The sequence below is a fragment of the Chroicocephalus ridibundus genome, chromosome 13, assembly GCF_963924245.1.
Source record: "Chroicocephalus ridibundus chromosome 13, bChrRid1.1, whole genome shotgun sequence".
Taxonomy (NCBI): domain Eukaryota; kingdom Metazoa; phylum Chordata; class Aves; order Charadriiformes; family Laridae; genus Chroicocephalus; species Chroicocephalus ridibundus.
Genome location: NC_086296.1, coordinates 1,278,544 through 1,301,524, shown reverse-complemented (window position 1 = coordinate 1,301,524; position 22,981 = coordinate 1,278,544). Strand labels below are relative to the sequence as shown.

General features: G+C 38.4%; 1 protein-coding gene across 2 annotated transcripts in view; it reads left to right on the top strand.

Annotated features, from left to right (window-relative positions):
* TXNRD2 (thioredoxin reductase 2) overlaps positions 1–22,981 on the top strand; it is a 36,749-nt gene that overhangs the window by 2,619 nt on the left and 11,149 nt on the right. Inside the window, exons 4-12 of one of the 2 annotated variants that reach the window (XM_063350856.1) lie at positions 55–199; positions 522–596; positions 1,455–1,533; positions 2,413–2,475; positions 2,996–3,066; positions 7,616–7,635; positions 8,016–8,107; positions 10,584–10,758; positions 19,411–19,547. In XM_063350856.1, the coding sequence (XP_063206926.1) occupies positions 55–199; positions 522–596; positions 1,455–1,533; positions 2,413–2,475; positions 2,996–3,066; positions 7,616–7,635; positions 8,016–8,107; positions 10,584–10,758; positions 19,411–19,547 (857 nt within the window). Of the gene's footprint in view, positions 1–54; positions 200–503; positions 597–1,454; positions 1,534–2,412; positions 2,476–2,995; positions 3,067–7,615; positions 7,636–8,015; positions 8,108–10,583; positions 10,759–19,410; positions 19,548–22,981 lie in introns of both variants that reach the window. The other variant, XM_063350855.1, reaches the window with a different exon arrangement.

Here is a 22,981-nt window from a genome sequence, read left to right as displayed (position 1 = left end):
TGCATGGTTACACTAACCCAAGAATTTACTTTTTTTTTCTTTTTTTTTCACAAGGAACCAAATGGGGACTTGGTGGAACTTGTGTGAATGTTGGCTGCATTCCTAAAAAGCTTATGCATCAAGCAGCCCTTTTAGGGAGTGCCCTTAAAGATGCCCAACACTATGGCTGGAATATAGCCCAACCTGTTCATCATACCTGGTAAGGATTATTGCCCACATCCACTCCTTTGTGCTGCAAATGCATGACAACTTTTCCCAGTTGGTGCTTATTTGGGGACAGTTAGGGAAGGGAATTACGCATGAAGCTTTTTAGACTGCTCCTTGTTTAAAACAGACAACTGTATTTACTGGTTTATCAGGGCAGATATTACGTTGATTTGAACTTGATAATTTACTTCTATAAAAAAAAAAACCAGTATTGTAGAACATTCCTAATTTCTAGCAATCGCCTGTATCTTTGAGTTTCGTAATCTGAATTTGTAATGTGACGACATCATGCTCAGTTTCTTGTTTTGTGATAGGTCTGTGATGGCACAGGCTGTTCAGAATTATGTGAAATCCTTGAACTGGGGACACAGAGTGCAACTACAAGACAAGTAAATAAGACTTTGAAGTTCATCTTACTTCCCATAGTCCAGGAGCTGCTCCTCTCCTTGTAGAATTGCTGAATTGCCTTTGGAGTTTCTCATTAGAGATAGTATTTTGAGTTTGTAAGTCTTTTCTGCTCGGGACTGTAAGTGCCTTTGCTAATGTAAGTGATTTGGGTTTTTTTTCTCCTTCCTTTTCTTTTCTGGGAAATAGTGGTTGAAAGTGACCATATGTGAAAGTTTTCAAACAGTGTAGAGATCAGGGAGTGCTCTCTTTAGTCTGGAGAGGTTTTGCATTAATATGAAGTAGTTAGGGTTTCTAAAGATAATTTCAAGCTTGTCCACCAAAATTTATATGCCATACAAGCCCACAGATAACACTTTACTAGAGCAGCTGATTTTTTTGCTTACAGTGCGGAAATGGTTCCAAGTTTTTCTGCATGCAGTTCCTTTTACAGGGAAATTATATTAATAGATAATTTGACAGGTTGTCTTGTGACTCCTGCTGAGTTGCTTTTGCATGCTCTCAAACGGGCATTGTATTAGCATTACTATTATTATCTATAACGTTACTATCGCTAGTGGAAAATGTATCATTTGAAGAAGTCAATAGGTTGATCCCAGAGCATGTTACAAGGTTAGGTACTCTGCTGTATAGAGGAGTTAACTGTGACACAAGAATTAAGTGGCTTAAATTATGTGACAGAGCTGCAAACAATCATATGAAATGAGATGCTGTCTTCCTTTTACTTTTCTATGCCTGTTTGCTATCCTTTTTAGAACTTCAGATATGGAAAAAGTAGCTGATTGTATTTCATTTCTGTTCTTCATTAAGTGTGCCTTTATGTTGCTGTTTCTTCTAAACAGGAAGGTGAAATATTTCAACATGAAAGGGAGTTTTTCTGATCCGCATACAATCTGTGGTTTAACAAAAGCAGGTAAAGAGGTGAGCTGCAGTGCTGATTTCTGCAATATCATTCACGTCAAACATTCCAGGTCCTCATGTGTTGGTTTTCAGGTCAACTGGGAGCTAGATTGTACCTTTGCAAATTGCTTTAGTTATTCAGTATTGTTTTGATGACTGATATTTACATTTTCCACCTAGAGAAGATGTTTATGAACTCAACTGTTCCCTCTGGAGTCCCTAGCCTCTAAGCTGTCACTTAGATGCCATTAACTTTTCTCTGCAGATGGAAATGCTGAGACAAAAGATTTTTATTTTTTTTTGTGTTAGAGTCACACTGCTTACAGATCTGTAGCGGGGACCACCACCTCCTTATTGCTCTGAGTATTAGATCAGTCTGAGATGTTTTCCTCCTTCAAATAAATTGTAAGGGTGATAAGCTTTCTAATACAAAATTGTGTATAAGAGGCAATTGTACAGAATGCACAGCCTCAAGCAACTGGGTCACATAACAGAATGGTGGCCATGTATGCAAATATAAGAAAAGACTGAACATGCATTTTTAACACCTTTTTGAGGGTAATTATATGATGTTACTGGTTAATGTCAGCTTGAGAGAGCGAAAGTTTTTGGGGTAGATGCCTAGCATTTTCTAAAAACATGCCACTTTTGAGGTAGTCATAACTCCAGGCCTTAGAGATGGAATTCACTTGCTGTGATCTCTGTATGTTTTGTCCTAAGTAAAAATTGATTTTAAAAAGCTCCCATTTGTGAACAACTGTTGCTTCCAAGTAGTCATCAGAATCTTGTCCAATATAGGAACAATTGTAAGCTTAATATTAAAACAAAACCTGATACAGAATGTGTAGGAGAAACTCCTGCATGTAATGCTTGATTTTGATTTTGTATTTTTGTTTGTAGACTGTTGTTACTGCAGAAAATATTGTCATTGCTACTGGAGGAAGACCAAAATACCCTACACATGTAAGTTACGCTGGATATCTAACAACTCAATGGCTTTACTGGTTTTGTTGCAGATAATAATGAATGTTTGGAGGATAAAAATGTAAATACAAAGTAACATATGAGAGATGTTTATACTTGTGTCATGTGAAAAATTGTCTTTTATAGAAAGTACAGGCCTTTCAGAAAAACATTTCCATAGAAAATAATTTGCATCAGTTTAGTATGTTGATGTTGCTTAAAGCTGTGGGATAATTCAGGTTGGAAGGGATGTCTAGAGGTCATGTAGTTCAACCTCCTTAGGTTGTGGTCAGCTATCGAGTCAGCTGTGAGGTCAGATCATGTCGCTCAGGGCTTTTTGCAGTCAGGTTTTGAAAATCTCCAAAGACAAAGACTTGATGACATATCTGGGCAAACCCAGATATATAACTCCCTTGACCCACTGGCTGTACTTCAGCTAATACAGACCAAGTCGCTGTTAGCTTTTTTTTGCTGCCAGGACTTGGATTGTAGATTCAAGATCTTACCTGTGTGATCACAGATTGCAGGTGCGCTGGAGTATGGTATCACAAGTGATGATCTGTTCTGGTTAAAAGAATCTCCTGGAAAAACGTAAGTTACCTTACCGTGGCTTTAACAGCTGCTGGCTTTTGTACTTCTTCTTTATGGCAAGGTGAAAAATGTTCAAAATTGGCTTTAACACACTGTTTTTTCTGTCCTTCTGTTTTCCTTCTGAGAATTTGTTCTGCTATGCACCAACATCACACGACCAGTCTTTATTAGTAACTAATAGATTTCTCTCCCTCCCTCTCCTATGAAATTCCCTTCTAAAATCAAATTAAATATGAATTTTCACCGTCTTAGGTTAAGGTGACTTGTTTGCTGGAGCAATTATACACGGAAGTCACAAGAGGGCAGCATAAACTTAAGTGAAGGCTCTACTGTCCGTATTTGCTAAGGGTGTATGTGAAATTGCTCTTCAATTAGGAAAGAAGCTCCAACATAATTTTACATTTTCTTAAGTATTGTCAATTTTGATAACAAAATAAAATATGATGAGAAAATTGAGTTACTTTTGCCTCTTCTTATCCTTTGGGAGCTATTGTTTAACTGAAATATTAAAAAATTGTTTTAAATGGAAATACTAAAATGCAGCACATAGCACAATAACATTCTGAGTCAACATTGCACTACAGAGCAATTTCCTGATGCAATTAATTGTGATAGGAAATGCACATTTGCTAGCATGAAAGTCAGATAATACTATTTTTTTTCTTCTCGCTGTTGAGCAATTCTAGAAGAAGCAAAGTGTATATATAAGAAAAAAAGACTTGAAACTATAATAGTGGTGTTTGAAAGAAAACAGAGCTGCCATTTGTGGCTGTGACTTTCTAATATAAAAAATGCAATGTGTTAAGCTAAATATCAAATAGGTAAACAAGGCTCCTTGGTACAGTTTAAAAAGGAAAGTAAATTTGCTGTTGTTTGCAATATATCAGTCACCTCTTGAATTTTAAGAGCATGATTTATGTGAGGAAACTGAGTGGTTGGTTGTTTTTTGCTTTTTTTTTTCTGAAAAAAGAAAAACAAAAAAAACCCCAACATGACCCCCCCCGAAAAACTAAACATAAGATTTATCCCTGTTAAGATGTTTCTGTGAAAATGTGGCTTTTGTCCAGTTGCTGCTAATGCAAGTTGTAACAGTGTAATGTGGGAGCCAAGTGTTTATATGTTGCATTCCTGAGATTTAGTCAAAATAAGCCTGCAGGGGCTACAGTAGCATTTCTGTGCTTTATCAGGCTGTGTCCTAGCAAATGAAGGAGGGAGTTGTTAAAGGTTTGTTTCTGTCGGATTTGTTTCTATTACAAATATTCCCAAGGTTCAGTTTAACACCTTTTGTTTTTAGTCTGAGCTGTGTTGTACTTATTCTTTCTTTTCTCCCCCTCCGAATGTACATATCTCAGCTACAAATTACATGCCTGGGGGGTTATAGAACTGTCAGTCCTACAGTTATTCATATTAAAAAAACAAAAAAATATACAAACACTGTGAAGACATTCTCGCTACTGAGATGAAGGGTTTTGGCAGAGTGAATTAGAAAATGTGCCTTGAAATATGTTCAGAATGAGTGAGAGATTGAGCAGGTGTGAAGGAGGTTAAGTCCTGCTTTCTTAACTTTTCTATTAGACACTGACAATGGCCAGGAGCCCTCTAGTTTGTAGAAGAAATTGTGAATAATGTGCTGCTGATGCTATGAACGAGTGCCAGCTGGCATTGATTTTTGCTCTAATGAAAAAGAAGAGCAAACATATGCCTAAATTAGAGATATTCTCGTTCTATTCACTGTGAATCTCCAGTGATACTTCTTTATGGGCAGTGTGTGGCGTTTTGCAGCGCTTCCCAGGAGCTATGTGCTGAAAGAGGGGGTGATCATCCATTCACAGATGAATCAGATGCCCTAATGCTGGAAAAATTTATTTCCCACTGTGTTAAATTGTTTGCCAAACATGAATCCCAGACTAGCAGATTTTAATCTCTCTAGCTCAGCCTGTTCTTTGTACACCTTCAGAAGTTATATGTTTTTATTATAGGATAGATAGATGTTATCTAGGGTCTTTTGTGAGAAAACACGTGTTGTACTGGCTCTGCAGTCTCTGGGGCTTATGGAGCAGCAGCCCCCATTCTACACTTTTCAGAAGTTTTAAAGCATCTCTGTTAGAACTAGGAGATGGTGCAGGGTAAGGCATAGGCCACAAGCCAGAGTTTCATCTATTATTTTTGGTCTGCTCTCTTCGTAGAGGACAGGCTGTGTATGAAGAGCTTTCCAAGTATTGGACTTGTTTCTCTCGCAGTATTGGGGAAGAATAACTTTCCTAGGTGTATGTGGCTAGTCAGTGACAGGGCCAAAAAGAGAAGCCAAATTTGCTGTCTGCGGAGCTCCATCATGTCTCTAACATTTGGGTTTAGTTGCCATACGTGTTCACATATAAAATATTTTCTAAGGTTCTTGATGTCCTTCTATTAAACACATTTCTGTCTTTGTAAGTGTGTATGCCAGTAGTTTTCCTGGTAACAGGGTGGAGGGAGGATCATTGCTTTGTAAATTTTAATTAAAAATTGATGAATGATACCTCTTTATATGGAGACTGCAATGCCTGCACCACTTTGTGTTAGCCTTCAGTGTGTTTCTCCATGGATTTGAGGGTTTATGTTTACTTTGTGAAGCACCATAACAGTGTGTGCCACTTCAGCCAGGAATTGAGCAAAGTGTGGGGTGTGTAGGCCACAGGCTGATATTTCAGATGTGTTCCTTTCTGTGATCTGACTACTTTGAATTTTCACCTGTTTGGAGCATGTTTTGTCAAAATAGTTTTGTTTCGTTGCTTAGAGTTTTTTGAATTAATGGAAGCACAGCGGCTGAGGGGAAGGGTCTTTCCGTGCAACTGTTCGGTCTGCTGGCATTGCCATTTGTGTTGCTAAAACTTGTCTTCCTCAAAACAGTCAAACAAGGTTGGATATGGGTAAAAGAATATGATACAGTTCTGTGACTTAGGCTTATAATGCGTATGCTTCCTTGCTTATCCTCCTAACTTTAAATAACCTATTAAAACTCTGTGATTATGTGAGTTTGTATTTTGAGTTTTAAAGTAAATTTCTAAATTCAAGTGAATTTCTAAAACTTCTAGCTTTCCAAAATACAATTAGCAAACTGCTTCTTCCACACCCAAAAATCCAAAGTTATTTAAACTTTTTAATATGTCAGTATGAGAGAGACCAGCTTTAGAAAAAAATGCTCAATATAAGTTACAAATATTCAGGTGGGTTCCTAGTGTTGTGGTTTCGTGTTGCTGGGTTTTTTTGATGAAAAGTTCTTCATAAAGCATGGGCATGAAAGTCTTTTATACAGCATCTATTTCCAGAGATGAAAATCACAGTCAGAAAGAGCCTAACATTCTCCACTGTCCTCATAGTAAAGAGAAATTTTCATCCCTAATGATGCATTTTTTACCCTAATTCAAAAACTTAACAAAAGACTTTGTTGTAAGTGTAAATACTATGTGGAATGTATTTCCAAACTGTGAGGTTTTCACAAGTCTCTGTAACACCTGAGCAGCAGAGGGATGTGGGTGCAGCCTGTGCAGCAGCGAGCGGCAGGGACTGACTGGTTGGACCCATTTTTCTCTCTGGAAGAGTGAGTGAGGCTCTGCCTCTTGTGTGCCCAGCAGGCGTGGGGAACTGGGGATGTGGGGAGAAGAGAGAGGGGCTGCTGCAGTGCGTAGGGCACCTGGGGACAGGCCTGGGAACCGCTGTGCCGGAGAGCTGATGCAACTCATCAATTAAAAGTGTTGATGGACAACTTTAGTGATATTCTTGGTTGAAAGGATGTGAAATATGGGGAGAGACAGGAGCTGGACTTTTATTTAAGATCTAAAATGCATGTATTTTGTAAATAGTAGTCTGGGTAAACTGATTACACGGCTCTTCTATCGCCGCATACACAAACTTGAAGACAGGAAGGGCAAATATTTGGCATTTGGTAAAATAAGGTGATTAAAAAGCAGATGGTTATAAATCAAAATGAAATTCAGCAATTAATAAAATCTTAGTAATTAAGATACCTCTGGAAATTTTGAGGTATACTTGAGTTCTGACAAGACCACTGCATGTCTGTTTATATGTTGCCTACTGCCTCGGAGGCAGCGGTGCTGAGAAGCCCTGTAAAGATGAGGCATCAGTAGGAACAGGCACCGAGGGAAAAACCTGGCAGTTCCACAGAGGTACACCACAGAACACAATTGAAATATTTGTGATGCCTCTTAACCTTGATAGTTCCTCTTGAGTTTTTAATGGCTTTCTTCACTTTGTCTTTCAGAGTATGTGCTTAAATGTCTCTTTACACTATAAAAACAATTCCTTATGTCTTATAAGCCTGTTCGTTTTTTTTTTTTATCCTGTTAATAAAATAAGCCTACATGTAGTAGAGTTGTCTTTGTTGGAGCTCACAAGCCACACTCTTTCTTCCCATCTAACAACATCAAATCAACTCCTCAAACCTGTAATTTTGTAACTACGCATACTTCAGAAGATAATTTTTTGGTTGTGCAGAAATAAGCACAAGCTCATTTGATTGCTTTATTCTTTGTTTCTTTTTATGTAACAGGTTGGTTGTTGGAGCCAGCTGTATCCTTTGAAAAAGCCGTGATGATTTGTGATTATAAGCAGCATTGCTATCTTTCCTATGAAAGCTGTTTTCAGAATTCCTTTGCTCGTGCCCTGCAGTTGAGTTGCTAATAGAATAGTAATAGTTTTCTGTGCAGTAGCATCATGGGAATTAAGGTCAGCTGAGGATAAATTCTCAGGATCTTAAAAACAATGTTATCTATGAGGAAAATATTCTCAGGCTTTGGAGTTTTATTCTAAGCAACAAAAGCAAAATAAAGATGTTGTCTGTGCGAGGAGAACTTGATAACTCTAGGTAAAAAGCTCACTTGTGTACCACCCTTTTATATTGCATTTATATGGAATTATTGTTTATATTTCCTTAACTGATGCTTCACCAGATGTTTCACTTGAGTGTGCTGGTTTTCTAACAGGCCTTGGGTTGGACAGTACAGTCATGATGAGAAGTATCCCGCTTCGCGGGTTTGATCAGGTGAGTACAGTGTATCTTATGTCTCCTTATATATCAAATGTATTTAAAAGTGTATTTTATTATTTTTGTCTCCTACAGAAAAAGTGGTTTTGGCTTCTCCAAACACTTGCTAGTATGTGCTTTCTGAAGAGAAACTAAATAAATACTAGCTCTTGATACCGTACTCAGAAAAGTAAATCTTTTTTTTTAACTCCTGCTTAATTGAAAACAAGATTGAGAAGGTTAGGAAGCAGGGCAGGGATTTATGCCACTGCTAAAAACATTAGACAATCCCTTTAAAATAGTCCTGAATTTCTAGGAGTTAGGAATAATTCTTTTTAAAATAAATGATTTGACTTAATATGGAACAATTCAATGTGGAGTTCATTATGATGAATATAAATACATCACTAAGCTGAAGGTTTGTAGGAATCAGAAATCTTGACCTTACCACTTTCGAAACAGTGACGGTTATAACTAGGTAAAAAAACCCATTATATAGTGATTTCAGTGGAGCTATCAATCCTAAGGTGGAGAAAATTAAAAGCAAAGACTTTCAATTAGAAGTGTAAGTGGTCGTGACTGTGCTGACAAAACAGAAAACAGTTTTGGCCAGAAACCCATTCCTGTATGAAGAGGTTAAAAGCAATTAGAAATGACAACAAAACAAGACAACAACAACAAGAAAAGGTCTTATATAGGATCCGTGTCAGAAGTATAACTGCTTAAAGAAGCGCTAGAAGGTAGTATAGCAGGTTTAGGTTAAAGACAAGTTACGGGATCCAGTGAAGGTGTTACATGATGTGAGTTTGTCGCCTCTGTTCTACTGGTGAGATGATCTCTTTGGTAGCCTGGTAGTCCTTTTGGTCACTAGAGCTGTAGGGAGGGCACGTTAAGGGTGATTGTGAATCTTCTGTCCCTGCAAGATTTTGATGCTATCACTACTTTGAAGGAAAAATTTCTGTAGTGTTTTTAAAACAGTGAGAGAGTTTTGGGGTGTCACTCACATGTCCAGTGAACTTTTTCTTTCAAGTTTCCAACAATTTTTTTTCTCAGGCAAATAACTTTGTAAAATGTCAGTCTTAAGAATTAAGACTGTGTCGTGTTAATCACTTGAAAATAGTGTTCTCCGAATGGGAATGAATGCACATTAACTTAATTATTCCTGGTGTCATGAATTAGGATTTTTTTTTTAATGATTAATTGCAATAGTGCAAAATACTTACAGGCCAAAGTTGGTGAAAGAGTGATAGAACTATGGGCTTGTTTTTAAGAGCTTCTTTGCACGTATACTGTGTAGGAAAAGTACTTTCACAAGTAACAGCACAGTTTTTGAGGAGGGAGCGTTGCTGTTAGAAGCAGCAGTGACAAGTACTGCTGCAGGTAGTGGCAGCTCCTGGTTGCATGCCAGCCACTTTGAAGTGGCTTCCTTAAAACTCGTGGTATGTGTACCAGAGTTTGCAAAACATCGTATAAGAATGTGTCTCGGGATTTGCAGTCATTGCTGAAGAACTCCACACCTGTAACAGCATGAGATCTGAGCAAGCAGGGAGTAGTGTAAAGAGGCTGTGTGTGGCACTCCATAAAACGCTTCAGTAGGGCTTTCTCCAAGAACATGAGCCTTTGTAGGCAGGAAGAGCACAATGGACACTTCAAAGTTAAGAAAGTATTAATAGAGAAATAAAAACTGTGTTAAGCCTGTAGCCACATTGGGTCTGATGGAGACTGGCTAGCGAGCTGTCATGTTTCTAAAGAGATATATCCCTGCTGTTGCCTTCGTATTAGTTAATATCAACTTGGAAAATAAATTTTTGTAAGCCGAGAGCTTGCATGTAGTTGTTCTATGTGAGTGGTTTTGTGATAATACCCTTGAAGTAATAAACATGTTCTTTGACAAAGTGCAACCAGAATTACTGCAGTCAAGAGCAATGACATCTTTAGATAAACCTGTCAATGTGACACTTTACTACTCGACTCTGGTGTGGCATTTTTTCAAACAGGCTCTTAAGACAAAAGTATTATTTCCTTTTTGTAGTAGAACTTTCCAGGAAACCTTAGTGATTCATAGTTCTTGCAGAGAAGTGGCAGGTGTCATGGCAAAGGGAAATATTTTTTTTCCTTAGCTTTATGAAAGTATTTAATTCTCATCAAGCTGCCAGAAAATGGTAATTATGGTAACGTTAAATGGAATAGCTCTAGATGCTATTTTTGTATAAGCAGCAAATGATTTAAAAGCAACTGTTTAATTTGTATACTATTTTACATTTTTAAAAATAATTTGAATATTCAGATGTAGATGCCCCTTGGAATGGAGTTGCAGGTCATAGTGGCTTAATAAATTATCATGTGTTGAGAATGCATAGTAACTAAGTGACAAAGAATGTTTGAAATGCACAGTGTATTTTCTGGATTTTCATGAAGAAGGCTGAAGGAGGGCTTTACGTTAAAAAGGTCAGATCTCTAAGAATAAACAATATTTTCTCCCCCTACTCAACAGCAAATGGCATCTTTAGTAACTGAGCACATGGAATCTTATGGCACGAAGTTCTTAAAGAAATGTTTCCCAACCAAAGTTGAAAAATTGGAGAGCAACAGATTGCAAGTCACCTGGAAAAATACTGACCTGGGCACGGAAGAAACAGATTCCTTTAACACAGTGATGTGGGCAGTAGGTAAACCTGATTATCTTAACATTTATTTTCAGTGCTTTCCATTCTGAAAATGAAGTCCCCTTATCATGTTGTATGGGGCCAAACACCCTTTTTTTTTTTTACATTAAATATTTAGTGACCCAAACACTGATAAATTTATTTTTTTTTATTCATTTCTTGCATGCCTGACTTGTTCACTTACAGTCTAAAAACACATGAAAGTTGCAGTGAATGGAAGAAATGTGTGGTAACGACTTTTGCGTGAGCTGCAAGAAATGGGAGACCACTTAGTCTTCCTCACGTTTACTAGAGGAAGCATGAATTTTCAAGTTTACTTAAAATGAATTTGAAGTTTACTGAGAGCATGAATTCCAGCAACACCTGTCGTGCAGGTCATCTTCTCTAAGTCCACCCTCCTGACTTATGCATGAAGCCGTTCACTGCAAGTTCCTATTTATCCTATTCAACAGGCAGCATTTCTTCTAGGAATTTTTCTAAATTATGCTGCTGAAGTTTGTTACTGCAGCCATCATCTGATTTAGAAAAAGGGAAGTAATTGTCCCTAAAAATCCGAGCTTGTTGCAGGGAACCTTGGAACTTCAGAGCTTTTCGAAAATCTGTTTAGGATCTTTCTCGTATCTCATACCCCTTGGAGCTGACATACGATGCCTAAGTCAGAGTAAATCAGTTTAAAAGAATTTTGTGAAAAACGGCTATGAGCATAATCACCAGAAATGGGAATTAATTCTGGTTTTTGCCTCCTTTGAGTCAAACGTTACTTCTTATAGGAATTAACACACTAAATGATGTATGGTACAAGGCTGCAGCTCACAGGAATGAAAGTACCCTTTCTGCATTGCCTCCTCAAGTTGCTCGTTTGCTGCTGCTAGAACTTGGCCCTCAGTTGCTATATTTGTTCAGATGGACTACGAGCCCACCAGAATAGGAGACCTCCTGTCTTCTGTGCTTGTAAAGCTTTGTGAATATCTGGAATTCTAGATAAATAATGGATGGCTAAAAGTAGTAGTAATATTTGGCAAGTAGATGACACCTGGTGAACAACAGTCTTAAGATTACTGCCCAAGAAATCTGGTTTGATGCAGAGGAATGACCAGCTTCACTGGCAGCTTTAGCAATTTCTTTAACTACTTCATTTTTATGCTATTCTTTTTATCTGAGATTACTGTTTCAGAGTAGTGGGGAAGCGCTACTCTTTCATTTGTTGGTAATAGCTAAAGTTAAATACTTGTGGTCGTAGAATAGATCCATTAAAAGAAACAGGAACAGATCATTTACAGCATTTCGTATTTTGCCCGGTGTCCTCTTGTTCCTTTCCGCTGGTTAAATCAGCTTTGTCTCTTCCTAATAGCCCAATGTTCTGTGTTGTGACAAACGTTTTCTTTTGCTTACTGTGTTTACTATTCTACTGTAAGTGTGGTGGGCTTCTACAAATTGTGGAAACAGCCTATAATAATGAGTTATGCTCACCAGAACCAATCAAAGACACTAGTGCTTGTCAAGAGCAAAAAAGGTCATACTATCTGGAGATGTAACGATCCTGAAAACTGTAGAATAATATTCACGAGGTGATATGAAAATGTTTCCAAAAAATGGATTTCTAAATGTGGTATTTGATTTTTCTCAAGCTTCCTGGTGAAAGTATTACTGAGGTGGAGTCGTTCCTGTGAAATGTCAAGTCGATTTGTTTACTTCTGTCAGAGATAGAAAAAAAGAGCTATTAAATTGAAATAATAATAAAAAAAAATCTTGGTTTACTGTTAATTATAATGGTATAAGGTTGCATGATATACTATTGCAACTCAGTTGTAATGTGATTTCACTCACTATTTTGATACAGAGGAACTACATGTATTATAATTTTTGTCATAGATTTGATTTACAATCTGTATTTAGAAACTGCAAAATGAATAGTTTGAGGGTTTGGGGTTTTTTGTGTTGACTTTTTTTTTTAAGTGTTCAAATTGGCACTCTACCCTGAAGGATTAAACACATTAACAGTTAAAGCTGGTTAACTGATGTGCAGTCGATATGATTCATTGTTTTGCTCTGTATCAACACACCCACACCAGGTGTCTCAGATAATAGGCTGGGAAACTTGGTGGTGCTGAGGATTTCCTGCCTGCAGATGTGCCAGTTACAATACTGATGGAAGAAAGGCAGCTTGTAGAGCTAGTTAAAAAGCAGCTGCTATTGTTAACTAATCGTAGCCTGAATTATAGTAGACGTTTCCTTAATTTTTTTTAAGCACATTGTGGAATTTTAGTAGGATTTCATGAATAACGTTAAAAATATTTACTGACGATGGGATAATTTGAGTTTGGTAAGCTACGGTATCATCTCTGAATGTAGGCCCTTTGAAAAACACTTACATTGTGTTTCTATGAAGATTTTTGTTTATCTTTCGCAATGTGTAATTTTGTGTTTGTATGGATAAGCCAATGCTCTCTTTGCTTTCCTAGCAGCTTTTTTGAACCAGGCAAAATATGTGAGGCAAAAATAAATAAATCTCATTTTTGTATCTTTTAATATAATTTAAAGGTTTCAATCCAAAACTTTTGTAGGTAACTGTTGTGGGTCTTTGTTACCTCACTGGGTGACTATACTGTTATATTCCAGATCAGTGAAATAACTCTTTCTTGCCCTTTATTTGATTCTGCCTGTCTAGTCCTGTAATGTTCTTCTGGTTTTTGCTAGTGCTCGGTCTTCTGCTTTTGTGAGAATTCTCCTGAAATTATAAGTTTTTGAGGTTATTTTTTTTGTTCAATATGGAACCAATAAACTTTTAATATTATATAGTATTCCCCCTGCCCTTAAGGACAAACAAAAATTTTGTATGTTAGGTACCTAATATACCTGAGCTACAAAGCAATGGTAAGCGTGAGCGTGGGCAGGTTGAACATAGGGCCTTCACCCAAAGGGAAGGGCAGAGATTGGCACCTTTATAAGCAGCCGCAACTGCCGAGCTGCGGGGCAAAGCTGCGGGAGAGCAGGCTTGGTAGGGTGGGTTTGTTTCGGCTGTTGGAGGACTGAAACCTGTGGATTGAATGCTGCGGTTGTAACACAGTTAATATGTAAAAGGAATTAGTGAATACTATTTCCATTTGAATTTACAATAGATTGCAAAAGATCACTGCTGTAACTGGAATTGGATTATTCACAAAACGCTTAAAAAAGATATTGAGTTGCTACATATCTAATGGGGTCTTACAGTGTGGAGAAGCAACACTGAATTGATGATTAAACTGAGCAGCTGTTTACAAAATTTCCTGGGATTGGTTTGACAGAGGCAGTGAGGTAGCGTGCCGGTAAATTGTTAACAGAAGGAGCAATGGCCAGCAGCAGAGTTTAAGTTTGGCTTTGCAAAAAGAGTTTTCTCCCTCATGAGAGCTTTGGAACGACCATTCTCAAGTTCCTTCACATTCATAAACTTAGAGGAAAGCCACGGTGTCTTTGAAATAATATCATCTTTGCTATAAAATGGAATTATAACTCTAGCTCAGTGTAAAGCTGAACAGGTATCAGGTGTTGCACGCCACGTGCTATCCAAGCAGATTGGCTTTGTGTCAGACGGGATGCTTGGCAGATTTATTCTGTAGTGCGGTAAAGTAAGTCCTCGCCGTTCAATATCAAGAAGGGGTTAAGTACATAACTTTTTTTTTAATAGTAGTTTTCTTCAAGTCTTACAACCAAATCAGTTTGGATTAACTAAGAAAACAGAAATTTTGTTTGGAGATTTTCTTTGAAAAGTCCCATATGGTAAAATACTGCTGTGATCTCCTGTGAGTGTATCTCGGCCAGCCCCTATAGAAATGGGGATGGGCTTTAGATCCGTCTTGCGAACAGTCTTCCCATCCAGTTCTTAACCTTTGAACTGTTCAGTGAAAAATAACGCACCTTGGTTGATCTCAGACAACTGTTAGTGCTAACGTGACGTGGTCTGCTGAGGCTCTGGGTCTTTGTTCTGAACTTCCTGTGTCTCTTTCCCATTAATTTTAATTTATTACTGTCTTGGTAAGATGTGGTTTCTGCGGTCCTAATGAAAATTGTCATTCCCATTACATCAGCCAGTGCTTCTAGGTTTTTTCCCAATATCTAGTTTTAATGACATTCAGTCAGACTTCATTCGACAGGGCTATTTTTAATGTGCTGGTAATTTGTTTGCTTTGAAAGAGGCCTGGATGGTACTTTTTCCTTCTTTTGTTTAACCCGCCCATAAACTTTGAGTGTAACTCTTATTTTATGCTACTTTACCAGCTTGTAACTGCAAAAATCGCTTCTTGATGTTGAGGAGAAGTTAGATGCTAGGCTATGCCTCTAATCTGCGTGTGAGAGAACGTTTTGGATTCAGAACTATGAGGTGCTATTTGAATTGATAGGTGATGGCTGGCCTTTACCTGAACGGTGTTATAAACAAATAACAAAATGGTCGAAGATGCTGCAAGGTCATTTGATGAAACCAGTATAATTACTGTGACATTTTCTACAGAACACACATGCTGTTCACCTATCCCGTAAGTGTCTAGGAGATTGAAGCCAATGACCTCACTTGGGAGTGGTGGTTGGGTGCTGGTTTTTGGGGCTGCAGAGATGTCTCTTAAGGTGGTACAAAACCTTTGGTTACAGCAAGCTCAGTGTGCGAGAATTAATGTAAAGGTGAACTGTAGCTTTCTTCTCAGAAAGTGTTTCCAGCCCGCTTTACCTTGTACAGGACCTTGAGAACAAAACGAATAGAGTTGTTAGAAGTCTGTCGCGTGCTGTAACATTTTCATTTGGTTACATTTCACTTGGAGATTCTTGTTGTTGTTTGGGTAGGACCAAAGTGACTTGTCTGCGGACACTGGTACCTTCAGCTGGACAGAAGGTGGTGATGGCCGCATGTTTACTGATCGCACCGTGGCTGCCACCAGCTTTCTGCTGAGATGACTCTTCTGTGTACTATTACTAGCCAATGCTATAAGAGGTAGTGCATTTTAGCAGACTTGGCAAAGAACCAGTTCCTGCCCTAGCGCTGATTAAGGGTCACGTTATTTTCAAATTATGGCCGCCATGCTGAAAGTTTATCAGTAATGAATTATATGTTTAAAAACATCCTTGTAAAATTGGTGTATGCTGTTATCAATGTGGTTCTGAACTTTTTTTGCCTTAGTTTTTCTTACTGTAGCGAATATTTTCTCGTAATGTGAATGTTAGTTACACTGAATTGGTCTTTATTAGCCATTATCAGCTGTCTGTGTTTTAGTGAACACTGTGTGGGTTTTGAGGAGGGATTTGAAGGAGGAAAGGGTAGTGGTCTTGAAACTAATTGGGGGACTGCATCAGGCACCCAGAACAAGATGAGAGAGGGTGTACCAAGACTAGGAACAGAGATGAGATTTTGATTAAGGTCAAACTGAGATCGGATTGGGTAAAGTTATGAAGTGATGTGTGCACATGCCAATGTGTAGGGAAGAAGTGGAGAAGACCATTTGGCTTAAGTTTTATGCCAGAAGAACCATCCTGTCACCCTACAGTATCCTCACAGTGTCCATCTGCAGTATTATGCCTGATAATGAAATGCTTGGTTGGCTCTAGTTTGGATTTTTCAAATGCTGGGGGGCAAACAGACATTGTAGCTTCTGTGATGAAGAAAATGCAGGAGACCCATTATAAAATTCTGCGGTCAGCTGCACCTTTATCACCCTGGGAAATCTCACTGTGTGCAAGAGTATGCTATCACTCATTTACTGCCCCTACTTACTTGACTATGCCTATTCCTATGGTTTCTTCTCAGTTTAGTTGCTTCAGTCTCCACTGCTGAAGGTCCTGCACCTGAAGGTCACAGCAGCCTGATATTGCTTCACCTTATTCTGGGTGTGAGTGGGATTCCCAGAGCCCCTCATGGAAGTGCCCCGTCACCGTATAACCAGCCTGGCACGTGTCTGAGATGGGTGCTGTAACCCGTCTCTTGTCACTCTGGGGCTAGGCTGGCTGGCAGCCCCCTTAGGAAGTCAAGTTAGATTTTACAAAAAAAAAAAAAAAAAAAGCTATTTTTTCTTTTAAAGTTAAAAGCAAATGGGGGCAGGACCTGAAAGCAGGGATCTGTATGGTTTTCCCAGGTGTGTGGTTATTGTATGGGCCTATTAAAAATGAGACTATGATGTGATATTAAAACTGCAGGAGTCAGGTAACCTTTTTACGGGTCAGATTAGAATTGGCACCTTTCTTATAGATGTCAGGCATAATATCTTACTGTTTTGAATAAAAGCTAAATCTAATCTTGTGTCTTAAGCAACCATATGCTCCTTGTTGTGGGCCAGTTTCAGGGCAGTGGACATCTTCAAACTAAAAGCACATGTGCTGGCTCTAGGAGGAGGGGGACAGGGGGATGGGGCCATCTCTGTGCCACGTGCCTGGTGGGGTTGGTATAATGTTTTATTGCCCTCTGGATCTTAGAAATAAGCTGTAAACTCGTGCTTTCTTGAAACTGTAAATGTAAAAAACTTAGGAGTTATGGGTATGAAACAACTGTCCTGATCCAATACTAGTGAGAACTGGTTCTATAATACAGGTATGTGAATGTTGGGAAAAATCAGAATTTCCTGAATTTGACCTTAAAACTTAGCAAGACACATTGGATAATCGTGAACCTAAGCTACTGAATGCGAGGTGAAGCAAGAGCAGTAAGTGTAATTCTGGCTTATGGAGGTGAGCCAGCGTGGGGCTAAAGGCCAATAAAGCTTCAGTTCAGTATTTTAAAGTTTTGTTTTTGCTTTCAGAAGTAATATTTAGGCAGTAAAGTTGGGAGAGAAATTTTGCTTTGAGTAGTGACACATTTTTTGTAACTCCTAGCTATTAATACCAAGCTGTACGTGTGTTAAAATAGACTGGAATCGAAAGGTTAAGTGTTATCCTGCAGATTTGATAAACTCAGCTGTTGTTGTCACAGGTCTTTAAATGACTCTATTGACAGTTTTTCTTTTTTTCCTCTTTCAGTGGCTGCCATTGCGTGCTAAGCTTTCTCTTGGCTCTGCCTGGCAGGAAAGAGGGGAAACTAGAAAACCCCATTAGTTGTCCATTTGCAGAATATCCAGGCTTTACTCTCAATACACAAAGAAATACAACGGTAGGAAGTTGTTTCACATCCGAGCCAAGATAAGGTCCTGGAGGTTTATTATTTTTGTTGCCTGATAGCATCAGGACTGGGGAGCAGGGGGCAGAGAAGGAACAGCAGATCTACGTCCCATGGGGACGAGAGAAGGGAAGACAGACAGATAGCCGAGTGCCGACAGCTTCAGTCAGTGCTCCCAGAGGAAGTGTTGGTTTCACCAGATGAAATTAATACACAGAAGTCTTTACAGAGGCATTCAGATGTGACATTGTTTGGGGGGCCTGGCGATATGGCAGATGTATAAAGCAGTGAATCATATGTTTACATATAATTAGGTCTGTACTGACAAGCCAGGTTTTCCTTTTGTTTAATAATTTCCTACATTAACATCAAAGAGCTTGTTTTTGTCATGAAACACGTTTCCCTTTTTGTTTTGCTTTGCTGTAGCTCTGTATTAACATCAAACACAAACCCATGACTCACGCAAAGGAGACCTATATATGTCGATGTAGATACAGCCATATTCATTTATAGCCTCGAAAAACGGATGCAATGTTATAAAATTTCCTTCATTTGGATATATTCAGGTAATCTTTTCTATGTGATCCTGTGTGCCCCTACAAATTTTCGGACTACCTGATAATTTCACTATGCTTCTTAACGTTCGAATACATTTGAAAAATGAGATAGGATTTAAGATTCCAACTTCTGGGTCAGGAACTGCTTTGTTAGATACTCTAGAAAAAGCTCAGTGTAATGTTATCAAGACTTTGGTGGTGTAAGTGGTAACTCTATGCAGAAAACGCTACAAAAATACTTTTTTAAAGACGAGAGAATTTAAAATCAAGGAAGCAGAAATAAAATCTAGGCTCAGTAGAATTTGCCTCTTTTTTTTTTAAATCCATTTAACATAGTGTTTCTAAAGTCTAGGAATAATGTTTCTGAACTCTACAGAAGTAGCTCAAATACAGAGTTTGAGCTAAATAACTCAGCATTAAGGACTTGAGTTGGTAAACTTTTTCATCCAAGCTGAGGGAACTAAAAAGCTTTAAGATGAGCATATCAGATAACAAGAAAAGAGGACTTCAGGAACATTGAACAGCATTATTTTTACCCACAAGCGTGCACAACAGGCTGTTTGCTGCTGTTGAGTCCCATTCAGTTAATGTTTATCAGAAATTTTCAGTGTAGAAGTTGCTTAGTTATTATACGTATATTCAGGCTACGTTAGGAAACTGAATTTAGAGTATGCAATAAATATTAAATCATGTGAGGTTTGCGCTTTTTGCAGTGGGAGTTGTCCTGCACATTTTTAAAGGATAACTTTCTCTGAAATAGTCTGAGCAAAGGCAATAACAGTAGAGCTCCTTTCACAAAGACACCCATACCCATGCTTCCCACCCTTGCAGCTCTTTCCGTGTGCGGTAAGTTTTACCGTTTCTTCTTGGACTATCAAATAGAACAGAGTTCTTGGGAACCTACAGTGGAGGATGCCAGCTTTTTAAATGAACACTGATGAAATTTTCCAATAGTTTTTACTTTAATTTCTTTTTTTTTTCCTTAAGGCCGAGCCCCTGACACTGAAACTCTCAATTTGGAGACAGTTGGAGTGAAAACTAATTCTGAAACTGGAAAGATCATTGTTGATGCCAGCGAAGCTACTTCTGTTCCTCACATTTATGCAGTTGGAGACATAACAGAGGTACTGAGTCCACATAAACTATTTTACAATAACAGGAAGCCAACTTTGTTCCTGACTAATAACCAGTGCCCAGATGTCGTCATGCTCTAGCGTGTATCTTAGTGTTTTGCTCTTTTTCATGTTGTGGAGCTGTAGTGTTTACGCCAGCCACCTGGGTCAGTGATTGCCTTCACATGGATCTTGTGGAGTATCTCAGCATTAGAGATTATTACTGATGTTTATCAGGGAATGCATCATTGGTCAGAGGCTAATAATAATGTCTTTATCACTTCAGTTATCTTTCTAATAATGTTTTTATCACTTCAGACATATGACTTCATATTGCCTGTGAATGCTGAGTGAAAGCAGTTCTTACCTTCTGGAGTTAAATACACTTTCTGGGAATGACCGTGATAAGTTCTATAATTCCATTTCTAGTATTTTGGGGTTTAATTGAGACTAGTCACAAGACAGCATTTCTGCTCCCTCGCACAAAATGCTTCTGACAAAAGTATCTTCCTCTAGAATACGAAAAATTGCTGCAAATTCTAAATGCATTTGACTTCTGTTCATAATTTCTGAATGATTATGCCAAATAAACATGAAGTGTGGTTTTGTTTTGTTTTTTTAAAGGAAGGGACATTATAACTTCAGCAAAATTATTTCCTTATTATAGATGCAAAACCAGAATTTTGTGGCCTTAATGTAGTGCTATTGATCGTCTTCAGTTATCTATGGCCAGAATGTCTTGTCCTGATCAAAGTGCACTCAAATACTTTCAGTCCCTCAATTCTCAGTTTACAGAAGAACTCAGAGTATCTCCTGCATCTTCAAATATGTTGTCTTCATTACAAACAGTGTTTGTCTGGATTCTGAACTGTACCATTGCAGGAGGATGTTTTCATCAGCTGCCTGCTCTTCCTGAAACATGGGGGCAATGTGTAGACTATAGAGGCTGAGCACTGCAGGATGCAGAATTCTCTCACCTGTTGTTGAACTTAATGGAATCGAGCGCATGCCTTCCTATCAAGATTGGGTTTGATATAGTGAAGGCAGCTGTTTTATAAATCTGGTAAATCTAAAAACTGTAGCAATATCCAAAGACCATATATAGTATAATCTGGGAGATCTTTAAAAGATTTCTCATTCTGCCATGTTTAAAATCTTTTAAAGGTCTCCCAGACTGATAAACCCTACAGATGCTCAGGGTTTTTGAAGACGTGTAACAGGTTACTTAATGTCTTGGGAATAGTCCTGCAAATTTCTGACTGGGCTCTGGAACTGACAGAGACACTTAAATCTCATAAATCTGCTGACCATTCCTGACCTCTTCCCCTCTATGTAGACATGTGTTTCTTCCTGTCTGTCTCCATCTTCATGCAAATGACTTGCCATTTCCTTTTAAACTCTGTCAAAGCGCTTTCCTGCTCAGCTATTTCTCCTTTTTTTCTTACTCTCCACAGCTTCTCTGTCCCGTCCAGTCACTTGGAGCTTTGGGATTATGTACAGTTTCTCTCCTTTCTTCTCACTTCGCATCCAGGTTCCCTCTGTACATGTCACCTCTTGCTCTGGGTATTTCCTGCTCTCAGTGACCTCCTACACCTGCTTGTCCCTGACACATGCCTTGCTTGGGCCTCCTGCTTTCCAAACTTTTCTTTTTCATTTCATCCAAGAAGCAGTTGTTAGAGGCAATGCTGGCAGGGCCTTAGATTCTGTTGCTCATTTTGCTGCCAATCTGCAGTGTTATTTTGGGCAAGTAATTTCCTTTTGTGTACTTTTTGTCGTCTGCCCTTTGAGGATTTAGTTAAGTAAGAAATATGAAGTTGGAGGCAGGATGCTCTCTTCTTCCCTACTCTGGATCTAAAAAATCAGGTCTTCGTTTATTTGTCATTTTCATTTTGTTGTTAAAACTTGGATTTCCTTTTCCTGCTTTTGTCCTTATTAGTGCAGATTTTTGAACTTGAGTTGTTCAATAGACACTTCTAAATGTAAGTGTTACAATATAAAATTGCGTTGCTGTCTTTATCCAGTGTACAATTGGGGAAAAACTGAAGAGTTAAATCAGTGTTCTGTAGGAATATTCTCTTAAGCTTTTATGTGCATGTGGGCTCAATATAGGGTATTAAAGAAATCACAGTATAGTACTCATGCATTTATAGAGTTTAAAGATAGAAGAAATTATTGCCATTATCTTATCTGAGTCTAGTACAATGTGAGCCATGTAATTCCACTTGCTAAGCAACAAAGTTTAATTTATTTGAATACTGAAATTAATTTTGTGGGTTTTTAAGCAGAATCAATTTCGATAATAAATTTCATTGGCATGGGAACCAGCAGTGAAAGAAAGTTCTGTGTTGGTGCACATCTCAAAGAATACACACAGAGGAATTAAGTGCATCCTGCTAAGAACCGCAGAGCTGTAGAGCTTGGTGTGGGACGCTTTCTGGATAAGACCTACCAAAAGAGCACAGGAAGGGGAATCTTGTTTCCTGTGAATAAGCATCAGTGATCCCTAATATTGCTTATAAGATTTTTTTTTTTTTTTTTTTTTCTCCAGTGTTCCTGCTCGCAATTTCTCTTTGCTCTGCTCTCTCCCCGTCAGAGTCTTTTTGCTACTAGAAAGTGCTGTTGCTCATACCTTTGCAAGTAGTTCTCAAGCCCTTCTGCTCCCTCCCTTACCATGCCAGCTGAATAGGCACTGAATTGCTACCAAATAGCAGGGACTACTTTTTGTTTTGTTTTAATTCAGTGCCCTGGTAGAAGGGGAGTGAGAGAGGGGAAAGGCTAGTTTGCGGCTATGTTCAGAATGGCTGTTTTCGTTTGGGAGTCATACCCAGCTGGCACAAATGGGAAACTATGTGTGCGTGGGTGTCTTGTTGCACCCTTGTATGGCAAGTGGAATCCTAATGTTATCCAAGTTGTTCCTTTGGAGAAAAGGGGGAAAAAAGGCCTTCCAGATGTCAGCCAGTTTGTCTACCCTCAAAAAAAGTTTTGCAAGCTGTGGCAAAATATTATTTTCAACTGACAGGTGAAATTGCATTTAGGCATTCTCATCTTCTGTAATCAGGATGAGGAAGGCCAAGCTGGAATTTTAGTTTGACACCCCCACCCCCAGTTCTAATATAAACTCTCTGTGTTAAAATTCTTCCTCCAGTAGTAGTCTTGTTGAAAAGCGTGGCACATGCTATATAGGAGTTTTCTCAGAAGGAGGTTTATCGTATGGTCATGCTGTCATACATCTGTCATATTTCAAAGGGTGTTATAACAAAGATGTGTAGAGAAGTTGGAATGTACAGTATGTTGCTTTGAATAGAAATAAGACCAAAAAGAGTTGTGTTAAAACAAATACACGTTACTTCAAAGCTTTTTAAACTCTCTTAGGAGCCATCTCGTTTAAATGTATAATACATTGGAGGATTCTTATGAACAATTCATATCCATAATAATCAGCAGAG